The 17233-nt window shown below is 42.1% G+C and overlaps 1 protein-coding gene across 2 annotated transcripts in view; it reads left to right on the top strand.

Moving 5' to 3' along the window:
• The window catches only part of pth2ra (parathyroid hormone 2 receptor a), an 88246-nt gene that overhangs the window by 4111 nt on the left and 66902 nt on the right, over positions 1-17233 (top strand). For both annotated transcript variants that reach the window (XM_039755296.1, XM_039755295.1), the window contains exons 2-5: positions 5494-5593; positions 10976-11086; positions 11643-11752; positions 11982-12079. In XM_039755296.1, coding sequence (XP_039611230.1) covers positions 5494-5593; positions 10976-11086; positions 11643-11752; positions 11982-12079 — 419 coding nt within the window. The remainder of the gene's footprint in view (positions 1-5493; positions 5594-10975; positions 11087-11642; positions 11753-11981; positions 12080-17233) is intronic.

Here is a 17233-nt window from a genome sequence, read left to right as displayed (position 1 = left end):
TCCTTACTGTGAGGCAGCAGGTCTACCACTGAGCCACCGTGCTGCCCTCCGGCTAACGTGCTTCCATTTAAACCTGTGTGTACACTTTGTGAAGTAATCTGTATTTAAGGCAGTGTTTTGAAATTACTGAGAAAGGAAGCACCAGGAGGTACAAATCTGTTCTGGACACACAAATCATATGGATGATGTTCTCAGAAAACAAAAGAGAAATCTACAATGTGATAAAGATTGGTGCCTGGGAGAATGAAAGCACCAACAAGCCACTGAATTCAATCTCAAGCGTCACGATCTGCTAGGCCTGCCTTCTAATTACAACACTGATTGGAATGAAAATCAACAGCCACATGCGGACCTCCGCCACTGGACTTGAGTACCCCCGATCTAGGAAAAGCTTGGGTTGCGGGTATAAGAGGTGCTTGTGAATCCAGCAGGGGGCACTTAGCCTGGGGTCTGTTCGTGGACCCCAATGCAGTGACGGGGGACCCTGTGCTGTAAAAGCCGAGGTCCTGACTCTCTCTGGTCATGACAGATCCCATTTTGAAAAGAAGATGCCTAAGCTAAATAGCCCACCACAGCCCCCCTAATCATCCCCTGTACCTAATTCGTCAACTCTCTCTCTCTCTCAGCCCTTCATCACCTAATAGCGGTGAGCATATTGACACAAGGATGGCTGCCGTCACATTCTTGTTTTTATTCCGTTCCATGGCTTGTTGGTGTCGTCATTCTGATTCTGCCACGCCATACATTTCCAGCACTGTTGGTGGTCTTTCTTATTCTGAGGGCACCAGCCAAACAAACATCTTGTGGATGTGAGCCGATTGATTCATCTCAGAACTATCACCTTCCTTCCTTTTCAAATATTATATTAAGAAAGATGTTATCTGGCGGACTCAGGTTAGCTTATCATGTGTTGGCTCACTTGGCATCTCATTATGGTTTGATTGATAAATAAATAAAACATTAAGGGGTCCGAATCTTAAAAAGAAGCTGAATTAAAACTAAAGCAAAAGAAGTCAGTGCCATTAGCAGCAGGACTTAATGAAGTAAGTGGCAGGAGGGAACACCTGCAGCCCCCCAACAGCAAGTCCCCCAGGATTGGAATTTGGCACACCAGCTCGACAACAGCCTCACACTTACAGATTACCAGACGAGTTCCGCATTTCTCCGACTGTTTCATTGATTGGCAAAGCTTCCCACCTTCTACAATAACATTGTTTCTGCCTTAATGAGATGGTACAGTTTGAAGCTGCCGCCTGGTGCTTTACAGTCTAACGCCTCAGCCCCTCGGCCACCCCGAGAGTCCTTTACAGTAGAAGTGGAAAACGAGAGCTGAGCTCAATACGGACGTCTCCTTTCCATCTGTTGGGAAAAAAAAAAAAAAAAAAAACAACAAAACACCCAGCTGATTTCATGTTAAGTGCAGAAAATCTGACAAATCGGCCTCACCGCAATTTTATTCAATTGTCTGCCAATTACAGCTCTTTAGTGGCAGAGCTCAACTATGCCATCAGGTCCAGCCTGACCTGGCCCTCTGAGTCACCCCGGGAGATGGCAGCAGGGACCTCAGAAAATAACAACCTGGCACGTCAGGGAACATCAGAGTGCTCAACCCGTGAAATGAACTTCAATGCCTGTAATTGGCTGTGGCGTCTGAGAAAACAAGCAACTGAGAAACAGAAAGGACTACAAGAACAAGAAGAGCAAGAAGAGGCTCCGCCTGGCAAACAGAGAATTACTTGGGTTAGCCTGCTTAGTGGGCCTGAAATTAGACGTCAGTGTGTCAGGGTGGGGAAACGTGCCCCCCAAAATGGACTGGCACCCCCTGGGGTTGGGTCCAGCCTTGAACCACTGCTCCTGCACCGGACAGATGGCCAAACTGTCTTAAAAGTCCAAACTATCAATGATACAGTGCCTTATATCTCTCCATTATATAGTGTCTTTCATAGCCATCTGTTAAATAGTGCCTTTCATAACTATCAGTTAATAATATACTGCCTTTCACTACATCTGTCTATTATATATCACCTTTCACATATCTATTTATTATATAGCGCCTTTCTCATCTCTCTATATATCTATTACATAACATCTTTCATTACTATCTGGTATATTGCACCTTTCATATCATTCATTCTATTTATTATATAGTACTTTTTATTTCTGTGTGTTATCTAGTGCTGTTTCTATTTATCGATCTATCCATCCATCCATTTTCCAACCCGCTAATTCCGAACACAGGGTCACGGTGGTGTGCTGGAGCCAATCCCAGCCATCACAGGGCACAAGGCAGGAACCAATCTCGGGCAGGGTGCCAACCCACCGCAGTACGCACACAAACACACCCACTCTAATATATTGCCTTTCAAAACTATCTGTCTACCTATTTGTTATATAGTGTTGTTCATATCTATCATTTAATGCCTATCACATTTATCCATTATATAGTACAGAATCAAACTGTTTAATAGTGCCTTACCTATTTATCTAGGTAGTACACTGTATAGTGCCTTTCACTTCTATCTATCACATAGCACCTTCCATATCTACCTGGTATATAGTGCCTTTATTATTTTGTGCCTTTTGTATCCGTCTATCTATATATTATACAGTGCTTTTTATCTATTATCTAGAGCAGGGGTGCCCAATGCGTCGATCGCGATCAACCGGTAGATCACAAAGGTAGTGCAGGTAGATCGTGTTGCATTCAAAAAATTTTTTTTTAAACGTCAGTCTATCATATATCCTCCCTATGGCATTTGCCACTTGATTGACATACAGGGCGGCCAGTCTGAGATCTCTTTGCTTCTAACACACTGGTCATCCCGCACACACGATCAGACGCGCAAGCTACTGCAAAACTCCGGCTATTTAAGTGATCTAGTTAGCGTTCCAATTTATATCGAAAAATGGATTTAAAAAAAAATTGCTGTTTATGGGCTGGATGTGGAATTGGAAGAGGATTGTTTTCTCTCACAATATCACAATCGAAGTGCGTTTGTCTGATCTGTCAATCTATCATTGCTATTCCAAAGAAGGAAAATGTGGAAAGGCACTTTCAAACTGTTCATAAAAACTACAACAACATTTATTTATATAGCACATTTTCATACAAAAACTAGCTCAAAGTGCGTTACATAATGAAGAATAGAAAAATAAAAGACACAATATGAAAATAAAATAAGTCAACATTAATTAACATAGAATAAGAGTAAGGTCCAATGGCCAGGGGGGACAGGAAAAAAAAACTCCAGACGGCTGGAGAAAAAAATAAAATCTGTAGGGATTCCAGACCATTAGACAGCCCAGTCCCCTCTGGGCAAACTGACTTCCTTCTGAAAAGCGATCTGAAAAAGAGAAAGAAGAGGGAACTAAAATCGCAGTTGAGACGCAATGGAAGGACAGCATACGCTACACAGAGCAGATTGAAAATTGTCTGTCAGACTTTATCTTAGTGGCAAAAAAAGTAATGATTTGAGTGTTGCACAATGTAGCGGTAAGAGTAGCATTTCTTCTTCACAAATGTGCTCAAGTAAAAGTAAAACGTATGGTGCAGTAAAACTACACTTGGAACAGGGGTGGGCAAAGTTGTTCCTGGAGGGCTGCAGGTTTTTATTCCAACCCAATGGCCTAATAAGGAACACTTACTGCTCAAGTAACACTTCAGCTTCATTTTTAATGGTCTTTCTCATTAAGACTGTGAACGCTTATTGCTTATTTTAGTCTTAAACAGCTGTATTCTTGGTTTTTAATTGCTCCTTATTAGCAGTAAGATGCAAATGACAAAGGAAAGCAGCAGTTCTCCATTTAGCTTGTTACCATTTATATCTGGCTGTATTCATTGTGTGCTATTTGGTTTAATTAAATACTTGGAAGGAAAGTGAAGAGAAAAAAGTGAAGGATTGAGAAATACTCAAAACATCTTATCCTTCAAATCATTTGGATGGATATCCTTAGAAAGAAAAAAATAATCTAGGACATGAGGATGACCTGACATGGCAGAGTTAAAGCACTAACAAGCCATGAAATGTAATTATTAGCAAGGATTGTTTTCTAATTAAGCAACTGGGTTGGATCAAAAACCTGCAGCCACTGCGGCCCTCCAGGACTGACTTTGCCCACCCCTGTCTTAGAAGTACAATTTGTTTAAAAAGTTACTCAAGTAAATATAACGGAGTAAATGTAACTTGTTACTACCCACCTCTGATACTCGGTATATATATACTGATCCTGAATTTGACACTTTCATTAGTTGTCAGTTATAATCAAAGTTAAAAGAAATAAACATTTGAAATACATCAGTCTGTGTGTAATGAATGAATTTAATATACAAGTTTCACTTTTTGAATGGAATTACTGAAATAAATCAACTTTGTCATGATATTCTAATTTTATGACCAGCACCTGTATATATATATGCAGGACTGATATATTTGTGCTAATCCGACAGACAGAGGAAGAGAGAAACGTGACCTCAGGGGTGGGGAGTCGGGCAGGGTCTTCCTCACTGTCCTTTTTCACTAATACACGGGCATACCCTTGGGGCACTGCCAGTATATATATATCTACTCTCTCTATATAAAATCCTAAGCCTAAAAGTACAATGCTTTTATGTGACTTATGTCACGTTTTTTCTCAAGCTTCAAATCGGGCTTGTTTTAAAACCTACATATATATGTTTGGTATCATTCTTTTCAGAATGTATCAAACTTTAATGTGATGTTGTTAGATTTTCAGATTCTTATTCCATTTTTAAATTATAAAGTAAAAAATATCAAGAACTCACGTCCCACAAGACAAGACTTTGTGCCAAGAGATTTAACCAGGCCCGGGACCGGAAATAAAACACAAGCAGAAGGACAGCTGCTGTACATGCTTTTAAATGTTTGAAACGGCAGCAGCAGCAAACCAGAAGCTGATCGAGCAAAGAGGAAGTAAAAAAAAAAAAAAAAAGAACTGTATTTGTTTCCCATTGTGTCACCGTTTAAGAGGGGGTTGGAGCGAACGCGTCTCCTTGGGGCGTGTTCAGCCCCCCTCTTCACACACACACACAAACATCTACAATTGTGTATTTATGTATGGGCATTTTTAAATGGCCTGCGGTGGGTTGGCGCCCTGCCCAGGATTGGTTCCTGCCTTGCGCCCTGTGTTGGCTGGGATTGGCTCCAGCAGACCCCCGTGAACCCTGTGTTTGGATTCAACGGGTTGGAAAATGGATGGATGGATGGATTTTCAAATGGCTGCAGTATGTTGGCACCCTGCCCGAGGTTTGTTTCCTGCCTTGCACCCTGTGTTGGCTGGGATTAGCTCCAGCAGACCCCCGTGACCCTGTGTTAGGATATAGCGGGTTGAAAAATGACTGACTGAATGACATTTTTAAATGAAGTGACGGTTATTGATTGAGGTCTTTAAATTGTCCTGGGTGTTCCGGATTTTTTTAAACTCCACTCATGTTTAACATACAAGCCCCTGATCTCTTCCGACTGTGTCCCACAGGCTGACTCGGACCCCGGCATTACGGCGGAGGAGCAGATCTACCTGCTTTTCCATGCTAAGCTCCAGTGTGACCTGAACATCTCAACAGAGAGCTCCAAAGGTAAGGCTCCAAAGTTCCGACTTTTATTTTGAATGAGTTTGTAAAATATTCCCAAACTCCTGCTTTTGCTTTGCATTCTGGGGTGATGAGTATTGGATGATGAAGGAAGAAAAAAAAAATGATTCAACGTGATTTTAGCACAAGGCTGCAACAAAACAAAATGTGAAGAAAGAGTCTGAAGATGTCCTGAATCCACCACACAGCCTTCGCTAACACAAAACAGTCATCCCTACATTTTCTCAAATCACAGGCTCACTCAGAGGCCCTTATGTTTTGATATAGCACCTTTCCATGCCAATATGATAATCATTTCTAAATTCCCCCAATCATCCCCATGGAGTTCCTGGTGGAGATGTATCCTTGTTCTTTTATAGTGCCTTTCCATATCAAACTGCTTTAAGTTAAAGTTTATTGTCATGTGTCCGTAGTTCAATGAAATCTCCTTACGATGGAGCTACCAAAAGAAGACACAGAATTTCGTACCAAGCTGTTTTACCAGCACATCCATCTATCCATCCACCCTCCCAAACTTGCATATCCAGAGGAGGATTGTGGGTATTTTACCAATTCAGTGCCATTATTTCTAGAATTTCTGCATTGTAAGCACCAATAGTTGAACTTCCTCTCTTAGGGTTGCCTTGGGCCTCAGTGGTGGGGATGAACTCATATGGATTTTCATAGCCCCGTTCTATAATGAGCAGAATACCAAAAATCTCCACATGTACACAATATCACAAGGAGAACATGTAAGGCCCACTCAGAAAATGAGCAGGCCAGGATCTCCAGAGGTGTGACACTCCAGTCCTAACCACTACAGCACCATGCCTGCCATCAGCCTTTTATGTTTTGACATCCACACACGTGCACATTTACATTCACAGTCAGTGCGGGTGTGAAGTCCATCCTAGGAGGATAGACTGCAACCAGCACTGGACCAGGTGCCAGTCGATCACAGGGCACACACACTCTCACCACAGGGCCGGGTTGAAAGTCACTAATTCATCGAACTGGCACATCTTTGGAGCTGTTGGAGGCAAACCGACACAGACATGGGAAGTAGAAGCAGACGCCACGTGGGTTCAAACCATGACTGCTGGATCTTCTGTGAGTTAGAACTGGTTACCACTGCACTACCTGTGCCATTGTGCTGTAATTAAAATGAGCTCCTCAATCTGGAGGACATTAGGAGATGTTGTGCGCAGCACTCCTGCTTAGAATCATCATGTGCAGACATGAAGGTGTGACTGGTTTACTGACGGACGGACTGGCAGATGAAAAGCAGCTGAGAGGAGATCCACTTCCTGGCTGTAGATGACCAGAGCCGGCCGGCCATTCATCCTGTTTCCATGTGTCCACTTCCCAGCTCTTTGCTTTTCCGACTGATTTTCCAGCGTCGGCAGCTTTGACCGGTTAACCGTTTAGATGCCAGCCCTGCTCAAAAGCGTCTGTAGCCTCTGTCTGACCAAGCTGTGAGGCTGTTAATTAATATTATGAAACGTGAAGCTCCAGCGTCTTCAGCGGACTTGTTAATTTAATATCATTTTAATGGAGACTGAGTTAGAAAGATGCTAATGGCATGTAAATTGAATAACGAGGCTGTCAAATTAATTTAGGTAATAAAATGTCCGTTGTTCACATTGTGTTAGCTCCTGCTCCATGCATGTCTAATCAGGACATTTATTTATAAGGGCAGTGGATCATTAAGATGACATTTGACCTGCTCAGAGAGGGCCATGGCTCCCTGGTGTGTCTCTCTGAACCTGGAATAATCACAAGACATTGGACATATCCGAACGATGAGGCCTTTCTTCTCATGTTTTTTGCCTCATATTTCCATCTTTAATAATATTCCTCATGTTCATGCCTCATGTCTTCATGCTTCCTTAGTCTCATGTTCATGTTTAGTAGAATTACATTTCTCATCTTCATGTCTCAGATTTGATCCCGTTTCTCACACTCATGTTTCATTCAGTCATGTTCAGTCAGATTTCTCATGTCTTGTGTTCCTTGTGTTGATGTCTCATATTTTGTTACATGTCTCATGTTCCTGTCTCATATTGCCATGTTCATGTTTACTCATATTTTCATATTTGTGGTTTACATTTTGACTCGATTCTCATGGTTTTCTCATGTTCATGTGTCCTCTTCTCGTGTTGAAATACATTTCTCATGTTCATGCTGTCAAGTTTAGTTGCATTTCTCATGTTTGCGTCTCATTCTCATATTTAATATTTACAATGTTCAGGGACAATTCTCATAGTCTTATATTAAGCAGCATTTCTCATGTTCATGTTGTATATTTTGTCTCATTTTTCATGCTTTTCTCATGTTCTTGTCTCCTGTTATCACATTCAGATAGCATTTCTCATGTTAATGTCTTATTCTCATATTCAGTGACATTTCTCATGTTCCTGTCTCATTTCAGAGCCACATTTCTCATGATCATGTCTCATATTTTCATACTGTATTAATCACCATTCCCTATATTGATGTTCTCTGGTATAGTCACATTTCTCATGTTCATAAGTCTCATGTTTAATTATATTTCTCAGGTTCATGTTATATATTTCATCTCATTTCTTGTGTTTTTCTCATGTTCTTTTCTCTTGTTATCATGTTCATGTCTTTTTCTCAAATTCAGCGAGTATTTCTCGTGTTCATGTCTCATTTTTGGGCCACGTTTCTCATGTTCCTGTCTCATATTCCCATGTTCAGTGACATTTCTCATATTCATGTTGTATATCTCGTCTCATTTTTCAAGTTTTTCTCATACTCTTGTCTCCTGTTGTCATATTCAGATACATTTCACCTATTAATGTCTTAATCTCATATTCAGCAACATTTCTCATGTTCCTGTCTCATGTTCTCATGTTTAATCACATTTCTCATTTTCAAGCTGTACGTTTGTCTCATTTCTCTTGTTTTTCTCATTTTTCTCTGCCCCGTTCTCATGTTCAGATACATTTCTCACTTTCATGTCTCATATTCTCTTGCTGATTGACACCCCTCATGTTCATGCTTTCATGTTTAGTCATTTCTCATGTTCATTTGTCATTTTTTAGCCATATTCCTCATGTTCCTCCCTTAATTTAGAGACATTTTCCATGTTCAGGTACGTTTCTCATGTTCATGTCTCATTGTCACATGTTAATCGCCATTCCTTATATCTATGCTCTCTGGTATAGTCACATTTCTCATATTAATTTCCCATGTTCCCATTTTCAGTGCCATTTCCCGTTAATCACATCACATACGCGCTCCCTTCAAACCTCCAGTTTCTCTCTCATGGCCCTGACTAGTGAGTCTCTGCCTTAAGCTTTCCTTCTGATGCTGGACTAAATGAAGCCCCCTTACTCCGGTGACTTTATGCTCATTCATGACCCGCATTCACAATTCTGGTATGACAGACTGGGTACAAGTTACACATCTGAGATTTTCAGATGACAGCCTCTTGATGGGTGTATGGAGCTCTCAGTGAGCACTCACTCACCTTCTTTGTGAAGCAATGCCCTCTTCCGGTGTTTCCATGAGGGTCCATCAGTCATGACACGTGGCTACGAACAGCTGGGTACCTTTAAAGCACCACTGTCTGTAGGCACTTGATACAATGTTGTTACTTCCGTCACTTGATTGCGAGTGCTGGTAGTTAATGTGTTTCTACACAAGCTGATCCCTTTAAAGACATTCATAAGAGAAAGGAGCAATACAAGATAATATTCACTCACTTGTTTCTGTATTTTGAAAGGTGAGGATGGCGAGGTAAAGTGACCCCCTGCCTGTCCACTGTACACAGTAGATATAAACCACTGTCACATAGCTGTCAAGTGACATGAGAAAGGTGCTTCGTGTGTAATGTCAGGACGGGAAGGATGGGTGACTCACTGTGGTGTCGGTGAACACGTGCAGGATGTAAACAGTTAAAGCCTCCACACCTGTTTGACAAAATGGAGTGGCAGAGAAATTGTAACGTGTTAGAAGATAATTTAGAAAAATGTGATTTACACTCGCCGTGTGCTGCTTTTTATAAACAGGGCACTTAGGCCTAAAAGCACCACTTTATCTCATTTACACTCACACAAAAGATATAAAATAGGAGACAATGCCAGACTCCTTAGTGATGGCAACACTCCGAGTCTGACGTGATTTTAAGAGGAGCGATGAGGAGGAAAACTTAACTAAAGAGACTCTGAGCAGACAGCGGGCACAGTGGCGGCTTGTGTGTTGTGTTTATAGAGACGGGCAAATCCACAAAGAGTTGCATAAAGCCAATCGGAGAAGAAGAGCAGACCAGGATTTCAGTGTTTCAGTGTAGACCATCATATATTTCTTGCATTTTTGCCCAATGTTCTCATGTAGAGCAAGATTGTCAATAAAGTCCCACGCTGTCATCTATCGTCTGTACTGTTCTTGCATTCGGTGACATTTCTCGTGTTTGTGTCTCATTTCCCATGTCCTCATGTTCACTGACATTTCTCATGTTCAAGTCCAATGTTTGGTCACAGATGTATGTCCCATGTTCTTCTGTTCCCATGTTCTCTAGCAAGTCTTACATTCAGACCTTATGTTCTCATCTTGACTGTAAGTTCTTATGTTCAGTGTGTTCCCATGTTCTGTTACATTTCTTACAACCCTGCTTTATGTTCTCGTATTGACTGTAAGTTCTTTTGTTCAGTTACATTACTTATGTTTGTATCTCATATTTAGTCACATTTCTCATTTTCATGTTCTTGTGTTCCCATGTTCTGTAACATTTCTTAAGTTCATGCCCCGTGTTCTCGCGTTCATGTCTCATATTTGGTAACACTTCTCATGTTCACATCCCAAGTTCCCATGTTCTCATGTTCAGTGACATTTCTCATGCTTGGGTTTCATATTTGGTCACATTTCTCATATTTACACCCCAGGTTCTGATGTTCACTGACATTTGTCACGTTCGTGTCTCATATTTAGTCGCATTTCTCATGTTCACGGCTCATGTTTGGCCACATATCTAATGTACTTCTCAGGTGTCCACACGTTCCCAAGGTTAGTGACATTTCTCACATTCATGCCTCATGTTCCCGTTTCCATGGCTTCATGTTTATTCCCATTTGTAACGTTCAAGCCCCATGTTGTCAAGTTTGCTGGCATTTCTCATGCTGAGTGACGCGTCTCATGTTCATATCTTACATGCTGTACAGTCACTTTTCTCATGTTCATGACCCATGTAGAGTGGTATACCTCAGTTCTCCTGCCCCATGTTCTCACATTCGGTGGCATTTCTCACGTTCATGTCTCCTGTTTATTCGCACGTTCTCGCATTCCCATCCTCTGTAACGTTTCTCATGTCATACCTTCTCTCATTCTCAGATCACTCTCTCTCTTTTATCTCTCTCCCTTCAGATAGTCCTTGTCCTCCAGGCTGGGATGGCTTGATTTGCTGGCCAAGGGGCTCTCCAGGAGAGGTGACAAGTGTCCTCTGTCCAACTTACGTCTACGACTTCAACCACAATGGTACAGATTTTGTTGTTCATTTGGTTGCATGGTTTTAATCTTTTGAATGGTTGGTGACGTCACCCCTGTGGCATCCAGCCTTGAAGGATACACCTTGATTTGGTGCGGTAAAAGTCCATTATGTACTCCTTCCTGGTTTTTCAAATCCCGGCTATTATTCTTTGACATTTTGGATTTGATGAAAGATCTCCTGGTTTAACCACTTGATGGCCAAAAGGGAGTGGAAGATTGAATGTTACTGGAGAGCATTGGCTTTCCACATCAAAAGGGGCTCACATCTCACAACGTTAGGCCACACTATGGCACCTCACAGACTTGGCACTCACCTCCAGCTGACACCTCTTCATAAATTTTGTTCACTCTGGTTAGACCGATTGGTCCCCCCTCATCAGACCAGACCCTTCCACCTCCCAGCCCGCCCTTGGGCTGATTCCTACCCTGTGTCCAACACTACCAAGATAGGCTGGGACCCCTCTCCAGACCCTGAACTGGATGAAGTGGGTCTGTGAGGAGCGATACAACCTTTACGCTGTTTCAACCTTTTAATTCTCACTAGGCTATGCCCACAAAAGATGTGATGTCAGTGGCTCTTGGGACCTCAACCAGACTTGGACAAATTATTCGGAGTGTTTACGCTTTCTTCAGCCAAGGAATGAAGACAGGAAGGTAAGTCTTCTTGTCTGCTTCTATTTTCAGTTCAGTTTAGCCGTACACAGCAGTGGGCCGGGCTGACTTGTGGATCGTTGTCATTTGAGGAGACCCGCACTTTTAGGCTTCTGATGAGCCCACAACACTCCTCAATAATGGATGGCATATCATAGGAGAGCATTTACTGCATTTGTCATTTGTGAAAAACAATTTTCTAAAATGCGTTCATTTTCATTTTCTTTCCCAGCAAGATTTCTTTGACCGTCTGTACATCATGTACACCATTGGGTACTCAGTGTCATTCTGCTCCCTCTTGGTGGCCATCTTCATCATTGGTTATTTCAGGTAAGCCGTGACTCTTTCTCATGTATGATATAATATAACGGTCCAGGAAGTTCAATCAGCCCAATGTTGTTTTCAGCTTCTTCTTTATTAACATGCGACCTTTTAGGAAGCCTAATTAGATTTTTTATTTAAAACTTTTGGTTAGGGTTAAGGAAAAAAAGAGGAAGGCCTAAGAGAAGGTTTATGGATGTGGTGAGAGGGGACATGAAGGTGGTGGGTGTGACAGAGCAAGACGACAAGGACAGGAAGATACGGAATAAGATGATCCGCCGTGACAACCCCTAATGGGAGCAGCCAAAGAAGAAGAAGATGATGATGAAGAGGTTAGGGTTAGGGTAAAGATAGGCTTCCCATGGGCTCGGCCCTGAATGCTGCAACATGAGCGGTTTGTTTCTGGTCCTATGGGTGTCCAGAAGGCACCGGCCATCAATACCAATTATACTTTGGGTTGTTTAATCCCTGGGGTCCCCTAATATTGTAAAACTAGCGACTGGAAGCCGATCGAATCGGGCTACAAATTCTACGTTTGTGAAATCCATACTTTCTCTGCAAAGAATTACTTGCTTTTTTAAGTCCTTCAAATGATTTGTTATCATGGCACTGATTTGTGCTTAAAATAGACCTTTTCGGCCGATGTAATGAAGAGCTTCCTGTTTAAACGGGGCTGCGAGACGTGAACTCAGCACTTCGGTGCACCTCATTTGATTTTTTCTGGCAAACAAATTTTCAAAACAAACCGTATTTTACGACTCTAATCAGAGTCGGAGTAATAATTATGTTGGCGTGGTCATTTTAGATCTGAGATCGGCTAATATTTAAACAGTGACCGTTGTTAATACCCAGCCGTCATTACTCAATTTGCCAATAGATGTCAGAAGGACGGATGCCAAAACCGAACTGCCCAAAGATAGATTTCAACGTACCAAGCAAATAGCGATACGTTCTAAATTACTTACGGTTCCGGAGCTGTCAAAGGGTTTAAGCCAGTCGACGATGTTAGTCCTGAAGAGTACGCCCCACCGAACCAACGTTCCATAAAGCAACCGAACTTACGGTTATCTGCTCGAACCAACACCGACTTACTATACTCGGCCGTCCAGCGCCATCACTGAAGCATTCGAACATTCTTAGCCAATCATGCAATACTATGTCCACGTTTGCCACGTTATGTTCTAACTACAGAGGCAGAGTCCCATTGCATGGTTCTAACTTGTATTGAGTCGAGGTATTGACGCGAACACCATACATACAGATAGTATCAAATTATATATAAGGATGTGTTTTGAGAAGTTCTGTCCAATTTCCTTCCTCCTTTTTTCATCGCCCTATTCTCTGTTCCTTCAGGTCAAATTTAATAAATTACTTTAATCCAGGGTCCTCAATCCCAATCCTGGAGGGCCGCAGTGGCTGCAGGTTTTTGTTCTTACCCCGTTGCTTAATTAAAAAGCAATTCTTGCCAATAATTTCATTTCATGGCTTGTTAGTGCTTTAACTCTGCTATGTCAGCTCATTCTCATATCCTAGATTTTCTTCCCCTTTATCAGGAATTTGTCCAAATGATTTGAAGGCTAAAATGGAGGAGTAATTCTCAGTCCTTCACTTTTCTCTCTTCACTTTACTTCCAAGTATTTAATTAAACCCAACAGTACACAATAAATACACACAGAGGTGTAAATGGAAATAAGCTAAATGGAGAAATGCTGGTTTCTTTAGTCATTTGCATGTTATTGCTAATTAGGAGCCATGAAACACAAGAGACTACAGCTGTTTAAGACTAAAATAAGCAGTAAGGGTTCAAAATCTTAACGAGTGAGACCACTAAAGTGAAGCTGAAGTGTCACTTGAGCAACAAGGGCTTCTGAATAAGCAATTGGGTTGGAGCAAAAACTTACAGCCACTGCGGCCCTCCAGGGCCGTGATTGAGGACCCCTACTTTAGTCCAATGTGTCAGATTTTTGTCGGCTGTGACCCTGGTCCAATTGTCTGTTATCTTTCTCTGAACGGATTGATGGGATACATGGGATATTTTCTTGAATGTATTTGTTTGTATCTATTAAGCCGGTCCAGATTTACCGAGAAGTTGAGTAGTGGCATAAAAATTAGGGTTAGGGTTAACCTATGGCAATTTTTTCGATTTACGTTTCTGGAGTTCCACCATTTACGCCATTTTGTGAATGGTTTCCATGCAGTTGTCAAGGACTCGCAACCCCACCACCACCACCACATGGCAAACACCACCCCCCTGTCCACTCCAGAGTCTGCTGTGCCATGAGGGTCCGCAAGTCTGTCTCGGACTTTGTTACGAATTTCTAAAAAAAGTCACAGTAGAGCACAACTCAGTCAGTCTTCCTACACATGGCGCACCGGGGTTAAACACCTTGCTCCAAAAAAAGCTTTTGTTACCTTACATTGTGTTTGATTTTGGTTTTGACCCCAAATATGTTTACGGATCTCGCGCTTGTCTAACCCTTGATTTTGTTGTTCTCTCGATTTTGACTTCTCTTCCTGGTCCTTCCTATCACCGGTTAGTTGTGGAACGAACACCATAACTGAAATCTGTACAGGGCCATGACAACTGTAGACTTTCTGGTATGAGATCTGAGAAGCACTGAGCAGAGTTCTTATTATCAGATGTGAACAGTAGGGGGCGCGCTGATATAGTAGCTCTATGACAAATAGAGGCTTATGAAATGAAACTTGTGCCCGTATTTGTCAGAGTAGGAAAAATCCAAAATCTCAGGGTGGCACAGATTTGGCACTACACATAGGAGTCGGGGTGACAACGTTTCAACAATTTTCGGAAACTCACTGGAATTTAGGAGAGCTTCTGAGCTGTCCCAACTTGCTAGGAGTTTCCAGAAGATGGCATTCAGGCAGCAATTGGCACACACATCCTGGGAAAAGTGCAATGTTTTTGAAAATGGTGGGCAACAACGAACTCAAAACAAAAAAAATATCAAGTTGACATGTTTACTCCTCCTACCTGGAGAAGCCAAATTGAAAGTGTAATGCTACGTGCAAAATGCAGCTTCTGAACACTTAGAGGCACGCTTATTGAAAAGTTGTAAGAGAAATATACAATTTCAGTACAATTTATTGTTGTAAAGCCTAAAATAACACAAGGTGTGCCACACAAGGGGCTTTAACAGGCCCTGCCTTTTGACAGACCCCCAGCCTTAACTCTCTAAGAAGACAAGGAAAAAATATGGACTTGAAACTGCCTTCCTGTTCAACGAGGGTGTCCTGACATTTTCACATTAAAAATATGATCATATTTATCTTTTAACTTTATATTTTGCCCTCTGACAACAGTTTAGATATAAGAAGTCTCATTTCTTGTCACAGTTTATCACCCGTGACTCTTAATGACTGACTGTTTTGGGACTTTACTTAACGCTTAAAAGCCGAGGTGTATTTCTGGACCATACCATTTATCTGTATTTCGACTGGTGTGTTTGAATTGTTTTGTAGTCAATTAAATGTAAATGAATGTAGATAATTAAAGGAAGCTTTCTGTGAGATGTCTTGGGTCTGCCATGATGCTCTGAATAAGGCCCTTGGGTGGGTCCATGGCTGGTGTAAAGAAAGGACGTTCATGTTTAGAGTTTTTATGCAATGACGGCTTTGGATTTTTCTTTATTTACTTAGTGTTTCCCACACCACAGTCCTGTGACAAATGGGAGTTTACAAATTGAGTTCTATAGCAGCTTTGGTGTGAACAGAAGGGGGCGCTAAATGGTAGTCCTGTGACAAATGGGGACTTACAAAATGAGATCAACTGTTATGGTGAGCAGAGCAAAGCAGGTTTGCTGTTTGGTCTGATTGTCAAATGTGAACAGGATGGGGGGCTGTTATGGTAGTCCTATAACAAATGGGGGCTTTCAAACTGAGACCTTATCAGCAATGGTGGGCAGGAGGGGGAACTCTTATAGTGGTCCTGTGACAAATGGGGGCTTCTGAAATGAGATCAGCGAAGCCATTGATAGCAGAACAAATTTTGCTGTTTGTTCTCATTGTCAGATGTGAATAGGAGGGGGTGCTGTTATGATAGTCCTATAACAAATGGGGGCTTACAAGCTGAGACCTTATCAGCAATGGAGGGCAGGGCAGCTTTGGTGTGAACAGGGGGGCTTTTAAAATGAGATCTTCTAAGCTAAGGAGAGCTGAGCAGCTTTGCTGTTTGTCCTCATTGTCAGATCTGACCAAGAGGGGGCACTGTAATGGTAATCCTATAACAAATGGGGGCAGACAAACTGAGATCAGATCAGTATTGGTAGCTAAAGCAGCTGTGGTGTGAATGGGGTGTGGGGGTGCTAAACTGGTAGTCCTATAACAAATATCAGCTTACAAACTGAGACCTTATCAGCAATGGAGGGCTGGAGGGGGAACTCTTATAGTGGTCCTGTGACAAATGGAGGCTTTGAAATGAGATCAGCGAAGCCATGGATAGCAGAGTAAGCTTTGCTGTTTGTTGTCAATGTCAGATGTGAACAGGTGGGGGCGCTGTTATGGTAGTCCTATAACAAAAGGAGGCTTACAAACTGAGATTAGATCAGAACTGGTAGCCAGAACAGCTTTGGTGTGAACGGTTATGTTCTAACTGGTAGTCCTATAACAAATATGAGCTTACAAACTGATACCTTATCAGCAATAGAGGGCATAGCAGCTTTGGTGTGAACAGGGGGCTTTTAAAATGATATCATCTAAGCTAAGGCGAGCTGAGCAGCTTTGCTGTTTGTCCTCATTGTCAGATGTGAACAGGTGGGGGTGCTGTTATGGTAGTCCTATAATAAATGGGGGCTTTTGAAAAGAAATGCCGTTTGCTCTCATTACCAGATGTGATCGAGAGGGGGCGCACTTGACTTAGCCCTGACTCTGAATTGCTGCCATGGCAATGTAAAAGCATAAAGAAGTTTGCTTTCCTAATAAAATAACAGCACAGAAATGGAAAGATCAAGGGGAGGATCTAAAGTAGCATATACGGTAAATAAGGGGTGAGGGGTCTTTCTCAGGGTCCACCTTACTGGGTGTGAATGTTGCACTCAGTTGTTGTCTGTGTGTAGTCAGCACATTCGCACCACGTCTACACGGGCATACCCCTGGGTCCTGCATCTTGCTGCCCACGTCCCCAAAGACGTGCATGTTGGTGTGCGT

The sequence above is a fragment of the Polypterus senegalus genome, chromosome 6 (genome assembly GCF_016835505.1).
Source record: "Polypterus senegalus isolate Bchr_013 chromosome 6, ASM1683550v1, whole genome shotgun sequence".
In the NCBI taxonomy this organism is placed as follows: Eukaryota; Metazoa; Chordata; class Cladistia; order Polypteriformes; family Polypteridae; genus Polypterus; species Polypterus senegalus.
The sequence above is the reverse complement of the archived record's forward strand: the minus strand, read 5'-3'. Positions and strand labels throughout refer to the sequence as shown.